Source organism: Vipera berus (genome assembly GCF_964194415.1).
Source record: "Vipera berus genome assembly, chromosome: 3".
Taxonomy (NCBI): Eukaryota; Metazoa; Chordata; class Lepidosauria; order Squamata; family Viperidae; genus Vipera; species Vipera berus.
The window spans coordinates 123,831,772-123,847,379 of record NC_138204.1 but is presented as its reverse complement, the minus strand read 5'-3'; the positions used below and the strand labels follow the sequence as shown (position 1 = coordinate 123,847,379).

Here is a 15,608-nt window from a genome sequence, read left to right as displayed (position 1 = left end):
CTGGGGAGTTGCTCTGGCCCACTGCCTTTTCTTCCCAAAAGATGGAAGGGAAAAGTCAGGATCTTCTTTCATATCAAAGATGGTGGCAGCCTGAAGTATAGCTATTCTAACACCTCTGAATGCATAAAAGGGAACCTAGCTTCTAGTGTCTACCTAACATAAGATCAGCCTGTTGGCAGCCTGATCCCTTGGCAATCTGATCCTGACAGCCATTTTTCTCCCCACCAAAGGATTACTGCGGGAGGCAAGCAAAGACTAAGGAGTTATTGTCTGGATAAACTTTGTTTAAGGCTTAAGACTTGCCATCTCATAGAAGAAAGGAATTATTTTTTTCCCTATGAATTCAGGAAAACATTGTTTTCTCAATTAAAATGGAAGGCACACTTCAGTCCCACAGCAAATAGATCTACTTTTACAGAGTATGATAGAAAAAATGACATCATTCAGGAGGCAACGGTCTATTTCTATATGAGTCACAGAACTGTACTTGTCTCCAGACATGAACTAAATAAGGCCAGAGAAGTGAACGATCTATGGATTACAATGAACGGACTCTTGTATAGATTCTCTTAAGAGAATCATTCATGTTATTTCACCAGATTCACTAGTCTAATCTTATGGGGAATACAGAATGTAAATAAATATACAGCAGGATTATGAAGTTCCTAGGTGACAAGATAAAGAGAGAGATAGGCCTCTAATCACCATCCACATAGGAGATTAGCAAAGGAATTTATGGAAGTGAGATCATAATTATTGCTGAAGAGAAGGCAAATTGTTTTCCAAGGTTTAACATTTCAGTTGACTGTGAAGCCAAAACACCAAAAGCCTGTAATATAAGGGGATCACCTCTTTTATTTTCTTTTTTTACCTATCTGTGACATATAGATGATAAACCAGAATTGATAAAGAATGGTACATTATAACCTGAATTTATAATTTACCTTATGGCAGAATTCTGTGTCAGATCACGCAGCAGCGGTACAGGAGATTGCACTGCTCTGATGGTTAAGAGAAAATGGAAAAAACTGTTCATTTCATAAAAAAGCAGAGAATGGTGGAACAGAAATATAAATTGTCAATGGCCATAATCCAGAACACTTGCCTTTTGTGTAAAAGGACAGTTAAGTGGTCTAAGTAACCAACAGAAAATAAAATGTACAAATATTTTAATATTCCTAAGATAAAATTCTCAAGGCAACACGGTTTTAAGTGTGGGCTGCTACAGAAAGATTAAAAGCAGCAGCAATTTGCCTCAATTCAAGCAAGGGAAAGGAGGGAATTAATACTGAAATCAATATTTCAAAATGTCAGAGCTGTGATATTTCATTTTAAGAGGAAACCAGCGCACAAAGTGGAATAATCAACATTCATTTTTAACAGGAAAAGATAGAATTTAATAAAAATAGAACACTTAGTACCAGAGCTTCATATCAACTCAAGTTAGTTATTTCTTCCTCTATTATTCTTTAGCATACCTAAAGTCCCAACTTCAATCCCATGCTGCAAATAGTCTGTTTGTGTATTTTCATTCTATTTTCCCATTTACCCTCTCAATAAATTTTTGATACCACACTTTCTCATCTTATACAAATTTTTTCTTGTATTACGGCTTAATGACACTTCTTTCCATTTTATCTTTTGAATTTCCTGCTTTTATTTAAAAATCACATTCTTTATATATACTCACTATTTTGTACAGGAATTAATTTAATTCTTTATACTTCTGATAATGATAATATAAAGGTTGTAGATGCTGGAAGGGCTTAAACTGCATTAGTCATACAACTGATTTTAATAAAAGAGAATGTATTTACAAGATATAACATGATCCTATATTTATAAATCACCTCTCTGCAATTTCTTTAAAAAGATAATGCTTACATTTCAGCAAACGTTTCACAAGGTTAGCTAACACTAGGCTCACACTTATTTTGGGCTTTAACTATATGAATGTATCTTTCTCTTGCATTTACATACCACCAGAATCAAAAGATTCCAGATGGTTTATAATATTAAAGCATAAAACAGTATAGGTAAAAAGGCAAATAAACACTACAATATATTTATCTTTATACTACCAAAACTTTCACTGGGCAAAACAATGCATCATAAGGCAAAACTTTGTCAACAAAGATAATACAAATGGGCTAACTTACAGAATACAGGAACCTATGACTCCCAAAGGAATGAAATTTGGGGAAGTTATGGTTGCTTGAGTGTTACCGGACTGCTGTGGTCACATTTTTAATGTTCCATGACAATTTCCAGGCTACTTATGCACTCCCTCACTCCCCTTCCCAGCAGCAGCCAATTACCTGCCTGCTAGGAAGAGAAGGGAAGGGAGAGAGGAAGGAAGGAACAGGGAGGAAGGGCTCTTGTCACCCACCCACTCAGGCAGCGATCAGAGATTCAAGTCAAACTTCCTATCACATTCTCAGGATAAATCCCAAGCTCTCTCTGAAACCCTGCTGAGCCCATCAGTTTGGTGGTGGTGGGGACTAACCAAATAAATCCTCTCTCTCTAGGAAAGCGGGTAGTGCTACCAAGCCAGAAAAAAATCAGAAGGCATTCTAACTCTTGGAAGTATTGATGGCAAGATCCTTCATTCCTTCATCACATTTTGTCCTGAAACAAAAATCAGATCTAACATGCATTCCTTGTTATGTGTCAAGCTTCCAAATAATTTGGATTAGGTTCATGATTGCCATAAACTCTTGAGGTATCTGAACACCACACTGCTCATAAGTAGACTGAAGTCCCAAAGAATAAGAGGATTTACTGCCAACTTGGAAACAAGAGTGGCTCCATCTGTAACAGGCTTTTGGAAGATAGTTAAAACTCTACTCTTCTAGTAGGCTTTTGGTTAGTCCATATGATGTTGCCAAGACTGTATTCTTATATGTATACTGCGATGCAAATATTCTAACTGTTGTACAATTGTTGTGAACTATCAAGAGTTTCAAAATGTAGAGACACTTTAAATAAACACATCATTCATTCATTCATTCAATCAATCCCTTAGTTATTTCCCACATGGGAAAGCATTTGGATTTGGGGGGATGGTCTTTTACATCTTTATTTTCACAAATGTACAGTATATACCTCTTCCCAATTTTCACATCCACAGATGATCTTCCTCATTATTCTAGTATGACTAGATTTTTTAAAAATTCCTTGACAATGAATAAAACAAATCAGTCTTATCATATATATTCATTTGCATCTCATCTACTGGAATAAATTAAAAATGAACAATTTGTCAGCAAGCTAACTGCAGTATAAGCTGTACTTACTCATCTGGAAGGATGGGATTTTCATTCAAGGTAATCTTTCCCTGTATTCCATGACACAGTTCAGGGGCTATATCTACTGGCTATTGAGGAGGAAGAAAATCATGATTAACTTAGCCAAAATAGCTCTAATGATAAATATGCAGTTGAGACATATTTCATTTCATACATCAAACAAATATGACATACCTCTTTTTCATTAGATTTATACTGCTCAAGAATGAAGTCATGAAGCTGATGATGTTTCCCAACAAAAAGGACATCACTACCAAGACTATTTCTTCTCACTAGAGAAGAAAATAAAATAATACTTATTAACAGGAATGTCTAACAGGGGTAAGACATACCAAAAGTAAGAGTTTACTGCATGCATTTGCAGTACAATACAAAACACCACTTAGAATACTGTAAGAAGTTTCCCTTGATGGTGTGTGCCTAGTTTACAGTGTAATGCAATTATGCTCTGAGAGGAGGAGAACATTTACTATTCTTAAAAGTAATTTCTGCTTCTTAATCAGTGAGATGGTTAATGCCACAAAGTAGATTCTGTCAAAGAGGTGCATCATGAAGACTTTTTTAAACAAATCCAAAAGCATGGAAATCATACGCAAGGACTTCTGATTACATAGGAGTCATGTGAATTGTACACCACTTTTCTAAAGGAAATTTTATACTACTTTTATAAAGGGAATAGGTATTCAGGAGAAACTTGACACCTCTCTCCTGCACTCTCCATCACTTGTGACTGCTTGTCAATCTGAATAATATATTATGTAATAAAGATACTTGAATGCTTGTCAGAATTCCTAAAGACCAGGTCCGTATTCTGCTGTTTTTCTTCATTATCTAAGTATTTGACATGAATAGCTACAGGAGGGTACTACTTTCCACAATTCTAAGTACAGATTTTATCATTTTTTTGCCACTGAAATGTAATATAAATAGTTTCTATAGTCATACAAAAGTGACAAATTGCATGTTTATGTTGAATTTGTGTCAGGCACAAAGAAACAGGAGCATACATTAAGTTCCAGTTAAGAAGATTAATTGCTCAAGCCAAAACAGAAGAATCTAGTCAACTAATAGTCAGCACTAAATTGGTGCTGGATAAGTGACAATTGAATTCAAAGCAGGTTGGAGCTGAAATGTTTGTGGACACCTAACAATCCTAGGCTGAGTCCTCTCTTGACTCCACCCCCCAGACTTTGTCTCTTCTCTTAACAATTTGTAGAATTATTGTATTAAACATGCAAGAATAACTTAATTTCTCTCAGAATTTGAGTTGAGTATTTGATGTAAACCTGATCAAAATGTGATTCAAAATTATTCTAACAAAAAGAATATTCAACTTAAATTGTAATGTGGGTGGATGGTAGGTATTTTTGTACTATAGACAATTAAAAGGGCCAAGACTGGAGTAGTATAAGATGGCACAAATATTTGCTGACTAATTTCTTGAAAATGAAACAATGAAATTGATGTATTTATATATAAATATACCAAATATACCAAAATGTTATGTTATCAAAATCATTTTACAGTCCTGCAATTCTTACTCTCTTCAGAAGTGAGGTTGGGATACACCTGTGCCAGAGCAGCTCTTAGACGGCGTTCATCAACAAAAGGCAACAGAGCAACCCCTAGGAAAACAAGCAATTGGAACTTACATTTATCTCTAATAATATCAAGGGAAAAGTTCAAAAGATAGTTGGGCAAACCAAAACATAATACTGGATTTCAAGAAGAGATAAGTAAGCATATATTTAGCTCTTCCACTAAAATCAGAGCCTTGAAAGATTTAACTTAAGGTCATTGACTTTCCCTGAGTGTGGAAAAAGAAGGAAAAGAAAATGCATGCACTTAACCCACTTTTGTTCATTTTACACTTATAGTATATCGACCATTTCCCTTCCCAGAAATGCTAAAACAATTTTCAATATTTTTAATGGGACTAAACTGGCATTTATCTCTGTAACAGATCTTTTTAAAAAGATTTTGACTTATGTGAATAATCTACAGAGCTAAAGCAAAATAATAATATACAATCTAAGCAAACATAACAAATGGTCAGTACAATCTGGAGCCATCTTAAACCACATTTCATTACAATTTCAAAACCTCTTGAGTTTGGATTATGTTTATGACTGAAGTTAAGATGGATGATAATACACATAAAAGCATGCAAAAAAGGACAGCTTGCAGTTGTACCTATTGCAAATACTGAATTTCTAAATATCCCAGTAAAAATACAAAGTAATTGCAAAATCTAGTAATTTATTTTAGAGTGACATTCAATAAGCTAACTTATCAGTGGAGGAGCACTACAGCCAAGCACGTTTCCCGGCTTTCTCCAGAGGAAAAATGGGTTGAGGAGAGGCAAAATGCAACTGAAGAAATGGACAGCGAAACCCTACTAAACAAGTAGAGTCCTCTTGCATGACCCTGGGCAAAACATATAAAACACAGCACTTCATACTGGTTTTTCTATTATAAAAACTATTCAAGTAGCTTATTATTAAGTATCTAAATGTTAAATGGTTAATCAATTTTATTTTAGTCACAGCAATAAAATTCCATATGGATATTGCTGAAATTACTATGTATCACAACTTATCTAATCTATACCATTTGCTATTTTTTAAAAAATCATTAAGGAAAACAGGACATAGAAATCAGTTTAGTGACTGTTAGCAAACCTGGAAATGGAACAAAGTCTTTCCTGTTTTCTTAAAATTATTCTCAAGACTAACCATATAAATGCTGACTTCATGATGAAATATTTACCTTGCCAAGCGTATTTTTTCCCATTCAGATCAATAGCAAAGTCCTCAGGATAGAAGTCAATTATACTTGAATCCTGTTTTAATAAAGTATTATTACAGTGATTTAGAAATCTGCAGAGTGTTGGATGAAGCTACTTATTTTTTTCTGAAATATAATTTAAAGAACATTTTTTTTAAAAAGTTTACAAACTATTCTAAAACAGCAATTTAAATTTTAAAAGTACACTTTCAAAGTGTAAAATTTACACTTTTTAACTTTAAACCCTGAATCAGGGTCATTAAACTAGGTGCAAAAGCACATGTATGCAATCAGCAAACTCTTGCTTCCTATATTTCATTCCCTCTTTCGCCTCCCAAATTCCCAGCCTGCTTTTTGATAATAAAAAAAATAAAATAAAAAAAATAAACCTTCTAAGTGCTTGATAATTTGGGCACACAGGTCTACATTAGAACTTAGCATGCCAATAGCAAGGGTAAAACTGGTTTTTGTTTTCTCAGCAGGAAAATGCTGCTGAGAAATTGACAGCTTGATCCAAACAGAGCTCTCATCCATTCAAAGCAAGAGGGAGGGGCATGATCAAGGAGAGAACATACCCATTGGCTAGTTACTCCTCCTTCACTTTCATTCTATTCAAACCTAATCATCCCTTCAACTGTCAACCAGAGACTGAAAAATCAAGCATCTTTCTTGCTCCCTATAGTCAAAAAAGAATCTCTTTTTCCAGCCAGGAATTGGCACCGAAATCATTAAAATTCACTAGCTCCTGCATGAATGTTAATATGATTAAAGTTCCATTTTATATCCTTCTCCTGTTTTCTATCCAATGTTCCAACAAAGAGGGTAAATTTCCATTACACAAGCAAAGAAAAAAAAGCCCCTTGTTTTTTTCCCTTATTCACCCCTTGCTTTAATCACTATAGACCTCATAAACAAAGTTCTTGTTTAAAAATTCAAATATTTAAAAAGTGGAGATAAAACTGGAGTTATTTCCCTTCTTCCCTCAGCTAGGGCTGATATTTTGGATGGCTTCGTTAACTGTGTGCTGAGGTCAAATACAACCATAAAAAGACAACAGCTAATTAGCTACCAGTGAACCCTGGAAAGTTAAGTGAAAGGCTTTGGCAATCTTTTCCCTGTCACTCTCATTTTGCTTATGAACAAAATTTAGTCCAGAAAAATGTATTTTCAAGGGTGGTTAAATAGAAATAAAATCAAGGTATCATTATGAGAATCCATACAGTTCATCAAAGTAGGAAAAAGTAGGAGTAGTCAAAGTAGAATCCATTTATTTCATTGGATAGTGGAGAAATAAATTAATTGTTACGTACAATACTTTAAATGTGGCAGCCATTTTGTGAATATCTACTCAACCACAAATGTTACTTTATATTGGAAGACATTTTATACTGATGCTCAGGGCTTTTTTTCTCATAGAACGCTATTGGCTTTCCTAAGCCTATCGCAGGGCTAGGCAATCTTGGCTCTTTTTTATGACTCGTGGACTTCAACTCCCAGAAATCCTGAGCTAGCCATGCTGAGGGGAAAGGGAGATGTTTCCAAGCTGAGCCATGCTTGCTCAGGAATTCTGGGAGTTGAAGTCCTTGAGTCATAAAAGAGCCTGCACTAGAGGAGGACATTAAAATTATTTACAGGGTTACTTCTTTAGGAACTAAACTTTTAGAATCTAAAGCAGCTAATTCAAAAAAAGCCAACAGGAAAGAACCTCAGATTTTTCATCTGCTTCTGTCTTTTGGAAGGTAAAATTAGATAAAATAATCTATTTCCTATGTTAACATCTCTGCAATGATGATTTCATAAAGGTAACAGGAAAGAAATGAGAAACATTTTTCTCAATGTAATATGTCTAATTTAGCTGATGCTAGAAAAAAATAGTATCTTTTGTACTATTTTTTTACTATTGAAAACTATTTTGAATCTAACCATTTATTACAACTAAACCACTTTAAATTAAACAATTCTTAAGAATGAAATATTCTTAATTTGGACTTTACTTTTACCGTTTGGACTGTTGTGTGTTTTGAAAAATAGATTATTTAGAATCTAGTTATGTTGCACTTCCGTCTTTAAATAATTCACATAGTATATACATAACAATATATGATGTTTTCCATGGTGAGCTTAACATCAATAACATTTATTAAAAAGGCTAAAATAATTTCTGGTGGTATTATCTGTACATTAAAATTTTGTTTAATCACAATCTTTCACTTTTCACATTCTGGACAAGCAGTGGTCATGTATTCTAGCAAAAGATGTTACGTATGTGCATAGGTGTAGTCAGTAGCATATGCCTTTTTAAAAATATCAAACATGCAAAGAAACAAAAATAAGTCCAAAATATCTGTATTACATCCAGAAATGCCAACTTTGCAACCAATATTTCTCATCCATAACTATGGCACCCTAAGGATACCTGCATACATGCAAATGCTTCTCTGGGATCAGTAACACAGCAGGGATTGCTTTTTCCTTCCAGTAACATATACCTAAAACCAGTTTATTGCATTTGGCAATTGTACTTAAAAAAAATCTCATTGTCAACCAATATAATTCATTTAATTTGAAATCAAGTGAAAAATTGATTTAAATTATTTTATTAAAACAAATTAATGGCAATTCTTTTATAAGAAGTTGCCTCAAACAAAATGAGTTTGACATGCCTGCTATAGATAGTTGAATGCTCCAAAATAAATTCTAGACCAGGCCTGTACATGCAGCCTGCCAAGCACCCTTGGACAGAGCAAAACCTTTTTTTAAAAAAAGAAGTAATAAAACCACCACCACTGCCCTAAAAGTCATGTTGCCTAGTGTCTCCATGGCTTACCATGACCATGAGCTCCAACACTGTAGATGCTCCTCTAGTCACCAAATCATTGATTAGCCCACCAGCATTCCCTTGCAGACCACAAAAGATTTTTAACTTATCAGTGTGGGCCTTTCCCTTCTACAAGTTGCACAGACCTCTTCTAGATTTTCCTCTTGCCTTCCCGAGTTAACTCCTTGGTCTGTCATTGAGCAAGAATTGACTTTGTATGGAAGCATATTATCATTTGATGTATATTTAACATATGTTCTACCTTTATTTACCGATTATATAATATTTGTATGCAATCCACATGGCGAGCTTTGGGGCAACTTACAATAGAAAAAAATATATTTTTAAAATCATAAGATTAAAACATAAACGCAGGGTTTTTTTTCTCATTGAACGCTCTGAATGACGTTCCGGCACCTTTTTTATGCACACACACACACACACACACACACACACACAAGCTTTTGCACAAGCTATGCTACTCCCTCCCTCCCACAAGCTATGCTACTCAAAAGCCAATAGGAATTGCTGCTGAGAACGCCAAAAGACCCAGCCAGCAAACGTTGCACCGGCAAGTTGTCTGCAGCGAAGGTGAGTTGGCAGGAAGTTTGCATCCCTCCCTGCTGCCCAACTCCACCATCTCAACTAGGTAAGTAAGAGAGGACAAGGAGTGGGAGGTGGGTTCTGCAGAGTCCATGTGCACTCCTTCCTTGTTCTCACCTGTGTCTGCCAGACTGGTGGCCTACCCGGTGCTGGACCTGTGCCACCGTCGCCTCGCCCTGCGCGCCTAAGTGGCCTCCCTGCATCGCCTGGCCCACCACGCCTCCGCTGCCACGCAGCACCACCGTATAGAGCGGGCCCCGCTGCTCCCACTGCACCAGCTGCGCCGGCTCTGGGGGACAGCCCACCACGAACACCCCTCATGTCCATGACCACAGCAGTGCCGCCGCCCCCCACCCCCTGCGCCCGCCAAGATGAGAGTTCTGGCACCTTTTTTTTTTTTAAGAAAAAAAGCCCTGCTGGTGCTCTTCACACTTTCTCAGAATTCAGAAGGTCAGCCCCAAATGCTGCCGACTGTGGCCAAAAACCTTTCAGGAAGTTGCAGCAATTCAATGATTTTTTTTCTTTTTAACCATAACATTCCTTTGTGGCCATAAACTCACCTCTAGAATCTAATATACATCAAATTAAATTTGGAGTGAACTGAAACATTTAAGACCACACACACACATTACAACTGAAAGATCTATAACAGATAGTTAAATAAATAAATAAAATCTCTATTTTTTCAGACAACTAGTGAAGTCGTTGGGAGAATATTAACGTGAATATTCAAACAAATAAAGACCCTTTAATTTTCTTACTGGATCGGTCATAAGTTTCCGCCATGTTGGTGGGAGGAAATTACCACTGGCAGCTGGGAAGACTCCCATCAGTTGTTCAAGAGGTCTGAACTGTAAAAAGAAAGGTAAATAGTAGTAACTGTTTAAATTTTAAAATCTTTAGTTACTAAGATTAATTATAAGCAGAAATATTAAATCTTACTGGTTTGGTTCCTTTCTCAAAGTCTGAGACCACGTCTGCAATACCTTCAAAATCTGAAGCAAAAGGTGCATAGTGGAAAGGATAATACCATTTCCAGGAAGCACATCCCTAGTTTGGAAAATGAAAGAATAATTTAAATCAAAGAAGATTCAGGAATCTTCTCTCTGCATTTAACTATTAAATAACAGTAAGGCTTAACTAACCTAGCTGAATTATTACAGAGGGAGTTGTAAGCAACCAAATGCGTGCATTTTTTTAAAAAATCATCTTGAAACACTGGGCTACTGATATTAAAATACACCTATAAAGTAGTAGCTGCAAACCTTTGCTCTCTCCAGCAAGTTATTTTGCATTATTATTGCCATAATGAAAACCCAATGCAAAATATTAACTGTAATAATTCTAAAAAAATATAAATGCTTAAAAATATGCTTTAAAGTTTTTATCAACATAGCAAATAAATAAAATTACACTTAGCAATTTCAAACAATTAAAATGCATATGGATAGCTCTGTTATACAAAAATGTCCTATGCTTATATAACGTAATTCAGTTATTAATTATTTTGCCAATTTGTCTAGGCTGATCTTAAAAACGCCTTAAGGCTGTCTCTATTAGTCAGGGAAACACCTCTTGGGAGAGAATTTTAGTTATAGATGGATTAACTGAAAGACTTTGTCTCTGCACTCTTTAATGTTTTCCTTCAAATCCTTTTTCCCCATTGGAACTGACATATTATTGGGTATCACTGTATCTGGCCATATGGTTGTAACAAACAATTTGATTTGCTACATAAATCAACTTATTAAGGTGCTGATCAAAAGCTGTGGTTGAACTGGCATTACATGTTTGCAATGGAAATATCAAGATATACAGGGAAGGAAGTATGTTTTCGTCCTACTGACTCTATGTCATTTTTTTTGACAACCATACAGAAGAGGTTTGTCACTGTCAAGTAGGTGGAAGTTTAATGACAGAAAATCCTCTGTAATGAGATCTTGGGGGAATAAAAATAAAATTCCAAAAGTTAGTACCTGATAATAGTATCGGAGAACCCAGCAAAGCCCTTCCACATAAGACTGTACCACTTTACGACGAAACTTTTTATCGTTCACATCAACATCAAATTTGTTCTTGTAATAGCGCTGTTTCCAGCCAGCTTCCCATAACCTTCATAAAAACAATAGTGAATCCGTATAACGTCCAATTCAGATTATCAAATGGTTTCAATAAAAAAAAGTAGAACAGACTTCACTAAGAGTGGTGTGGTTTAAATCATGCTCCCATGTAATTGTATAAGAGGACTGTAGTCCTTGGATTATGACAGCAGCTGGGACCAGAATTTCTATTGTCAAGTGATGCGGTACTAAAGTGAGATGTCATGTGACTGCATCACTTAGTGATGGTAATCCTGGCAGCCCGGGTTGCCATCATAACCCCGGAACTGCCTAAGTTATTAAGGAAGAGGTGGGAGTCCCAGACAAGAAGTATGGGGGGAATTGAGGGGAGGGCTGTAGGCAGGTGCTAGGGAAGTGCGGAAATGCAAAAACCACAGGAGGGTATTGTGACTATACCCACCTTACAGAGTGTAATCAGGTGTGGGGCTGCGAGTGAGTATGAGATCTCTCATACTTCGTAGTGGGCCTTTTCAGGAGGAAAAGTGGCAGGAGACACTCATTGCTACCTGCAACCTTCCCTGTTGACCTTCCCACTGACTTTGCTTGTGGGAAGCTGGCAGGAAAGGTTGCAAGTAATAATTGGGCAACTGCAGGATGCCGCAGCCTTGCCAAACACCCAAATCATGATCATGTGAGCAAAGGGGTGGTCCAATGGTTGGACCTTCAAGGACTGGTTATAAATACTACTTGTTCATCACCATGGTAACTTTGAACAGTTGCTGAACTAGTGGTCATACTTCAAGGACTACATGTAAATTACTACTAAAAGTACTACCAGTTTTCCCAAACCGTCACCTCAAACTCATCCATTGTATGATATTAAGATAGGTTTATCAATTTTCTACTACTGCAGCAGCTCATAACCCAAAGATACTCTGTGAGGTAGACCAGATAAAGAAATATTTTTATTTAGATTGGCCATAGTGAACATAATATTACAAGCGTAATTTACTTCCCCTCCTCCCTCTTTTATATTCATGTGAATTAGGCGGGTGACTGTCTGTGACATATTTGCAATCCTACCACACTGTCTGGACTTAAGCAACGTTTCCCTTTTTGTTGCTCTGGTAATGGATCCATCCTCTATCCATCAACATCATCCTCTTTACTCTCTACAAATGCAGACTCTTTCCAGTTTGTTTCATTTTAATACACTTGGCAGAACGGGCAAAGTTAACATTACAAAGCTTTCTTAATAAGGATGAAACTTTGGCAGCCACGTGCCTCTGTATTTCAACTTGCCTATAGATAAAGGGGGGAGGAGGTGTTACTTTCAAGTGGGTAGATGGAGAAACGAAACTTCTTCGATTTAGCTGCAGGCTGTGGGAGCCTGAAGCCTTGTCAAGGACACCAGAACAGGTGTGGATTTGAAGCAGACGGTTCCCATAACAAAGTGGACCTGTTGATATGGATTATGCAAGATATTGGGGGTTTGGCTGGGAAAACTATTGTTTAAGACTATGAATTGGTGTAGGAACCTCAGAGTTAGTTTTGCTTCAACATAACCACACAGAGTATTCAATAAACAGAAAGATTTTCAGAAACAAAATTAATCTGGAGTTTCATCTGGCTTCTTGAGCTGGATGTTGACAGAACCAGTCTTTTAGTCCTAACTGGTAGTCACTTTCCCAGATCTTAAGTTAAGTATCTTGAAAACTGATCCTAAGAATCTTTTAAGTGGAAGTACTGAGAACTCCTTTCTAAAGGCAAGAAGCCTGGGATATACATAATATATTCTTCACTAATAGGCAATAATCCCTCACAAAACTACATCATCTGATTATAGAACTTTAAGAGTTAAACCATTCCATTTATGCTAGCAGAATGAGATTCTGTTCACAGAGACTGAGATGAATACTGAACCTCTAGCCAATCTGGTGTTTAGTCTCAAAGGGAGTAGCAGCTTTTAGGAAGAAAACCAGCATGCATACTAATGGAAACACTTAAATTTAACAGCTACAGCCTACACATCTCACTGGAATTTACCGAGTATCCCAACTCTCCACATTAATTATTGGTGGATAAAAAGATCAAGGAAAAACATTAGAAGGTGTGGCAGTTGCAAGGTAAATAGCTTTAATGAGACATTCTCATTTTTGACAACACACTAACAAAGTAGGAAATGTGGTACCTGACATTATCTTCAGGCTCCGGTTCACTGTCACTGTCCTCTGTTTTTCGCTTAATTCCTCCTGCTGAGGATGGTGTACCATCAGACGTGAAGTTTGAATTAGAAGAAACTGAAGGAGTCTGGGGATGTAGTTAGCATGCAGAGAATTAGTGGAAAGGTCTCGTTACACTTACAAAAATTAAAATTAATGAGTTTGCCAAAAAGAAGAGAAAAATATATTTAACTGTAGATACAGGAATTCAAAAGAACAATGTAGAAAGTAGTTCCACGCTACCAAGGGGATCTGGAATAGTGTGACTCAGACAATAACATTTCATGAAAAGTAATAAACCATTTTTAAATTGATGAACTTTCTAAAGCAGAGTCTGATATAACAATAGATCCTGATATTCAAAAGAAAATCCTATTGTCAGATGCTCCCTCCACACTCATCTTTTTTAGTAGACATATTGAGGTATTTTCTTTGTTTTCTTTTTCCTTGTTTATTTTATTGTTCTATTATTTTACTTTGACTTTGAATAAACTTCCTTTTTATTTTTTTTCATTTTTTATAATCCATTAGCTAAAGGGTTGGTGTTGCCAAGAAAACTTTGGTTTCCTGGATCATGGACTGCATTTCCTACAGGAAGGACTCTTGGCAAGGGATGGATTACATCTCACGAAAACAGGCAAAAATGTACCTGGAAAAAGACTGGCCCAACTCATCAGGAGGGCTTTAAATTAAAACTGAGGAGAGAGGGTGGCCAATCTTTAGAATCTCTAGAACCCAAAACAAATCACAAATCCCAAGAAAACAAATCAAACAAGGAGGTAGGCAGTGATGAGAAAAGAAAAAGAAAAACTCAAACAACCAACAGGAGATACAGCAAACACACCCATGGAGAGGCATAACAGTCTTAAATGCTTATATACTAACGCTCAAAGCTTGGGGAACAAACAGGGCAAACTAGAAGCAATAGTACAAGAGTACATAGTTGTTATAACAGAAACCTGGTGGGACGAAAGCCATGACTGGAACGTACTGATGGATGGATACAAATTATTCAAAAGAAACAGGTCTACAAAAAGAGGAGGGGGAGTTTCACTATATGTAAGAACACTACATATCTGCAGAAATGCACATGATCAAAAATAAAATCTCTCTAGAATGTACATGGGTCAATATAAAAGAAAAAGTGACATTACCATAGGTGTATATTACAGGCCACCCAACCAATCAGAAGAAATAGATGGACTCTTTGCCAACCAGTTAACAAATGCATGTAGGAAGCATACCACAGTAGTAATGGGAGACTTCAACTATCCAGATATCAACTGGGAGGAAAATCTCTGCAGTGAGCAGGAGAACAGATTCCTAACCAATCTAGCCGACAACTTTGTCACCCAAAAGGTGGAGGAGGGAACTAAACATAAAGCTATACTGGACTTAATCCTTACAAATAGAGAAGAAGTGATAGAGGGAATCGAAATTGCTGGAACCTTGGGTGAAAGTGACCATGTCATACTGGAATTTAATATAATGCAAACACTAACAATAGAAAACAATCCAACCAATGTCTTAAACTTCAAAAGTGCCGACTTTAACAAACTCAGAGAGAACCTAGGAAAGATCCCATGGATGAAAATCCTAAAGGGGAAAGCAACCCATAAAGCGTGGGAAACCCTGAAAAATGTGATCACAAAAGCCCAGACCATCCCAATACCATTGAGGGAAAAAACAAGAAAACCAAAAAGAAACCAGCATGGCTGCAAAAAGATTTCTCTAACGAACTGAAAGAGAAAAAGTACAAACACAAAAAATGGAAAGAGGGGCACATAACTAAGGTAGATTATCAACAGAG

At 36.4% G+C, this 15,608-nt stretch overlaps 1 protein-coding gene across 2 annotated transcripts in view; it reads right to left on the bottom strand.

Moving 5' to 3' along the window:
• XRN2 (5'-3' exoribonuclease 2) overlaps positions 1 to 15,608 on the bottom strand; it is a 74,926-nt gene that overhangs the window by 27,536 nt on the left and 31,782 nt on the right. For both annotated transcript variants that reach the window (XM_081323247.1, XM_081323248.1), the window contains exons 16-24: positions 13,768 to 13,886; positions 11,493 to 11,628; positions 10,459 to 10,566; positions 10,278 to 10,367; positions 6,078 to 6,150; positions 4,850 to 4,933; positions 3,483 to 3,580; positions 3,297 to 3,376; positions 945 to 1,001 (exon numbers count right to left, since the gene is read on the bottom strand). In XM_081323247.1, coding sequence (XP_081179373.1) covers positions 945 to 1,001; positions 3,297 to 3,376; positions 3,483 to 3,580; positions 4,850 to 4,933; positions 6,078 to 6,150; positions 10,278 to 10,367; positions 10,459 to 10,566; positions 11,493 to 11,628; positions 13,768 to 13,886 — 845 coding nt within the window. The remainder of the gene's footprint in view (positions 1 to 944; positions 1,002 to 3,296; positions 3,377 to 3,482; positions 3,581 to 4,849; positions 4,934 to 6,077; positions 6,151 to 10,277; positions 10,368 to 10,458; positions 10,567 to 11,492; positions 11,629 to 13,767; positions 13,887 to 15,608) is intronic.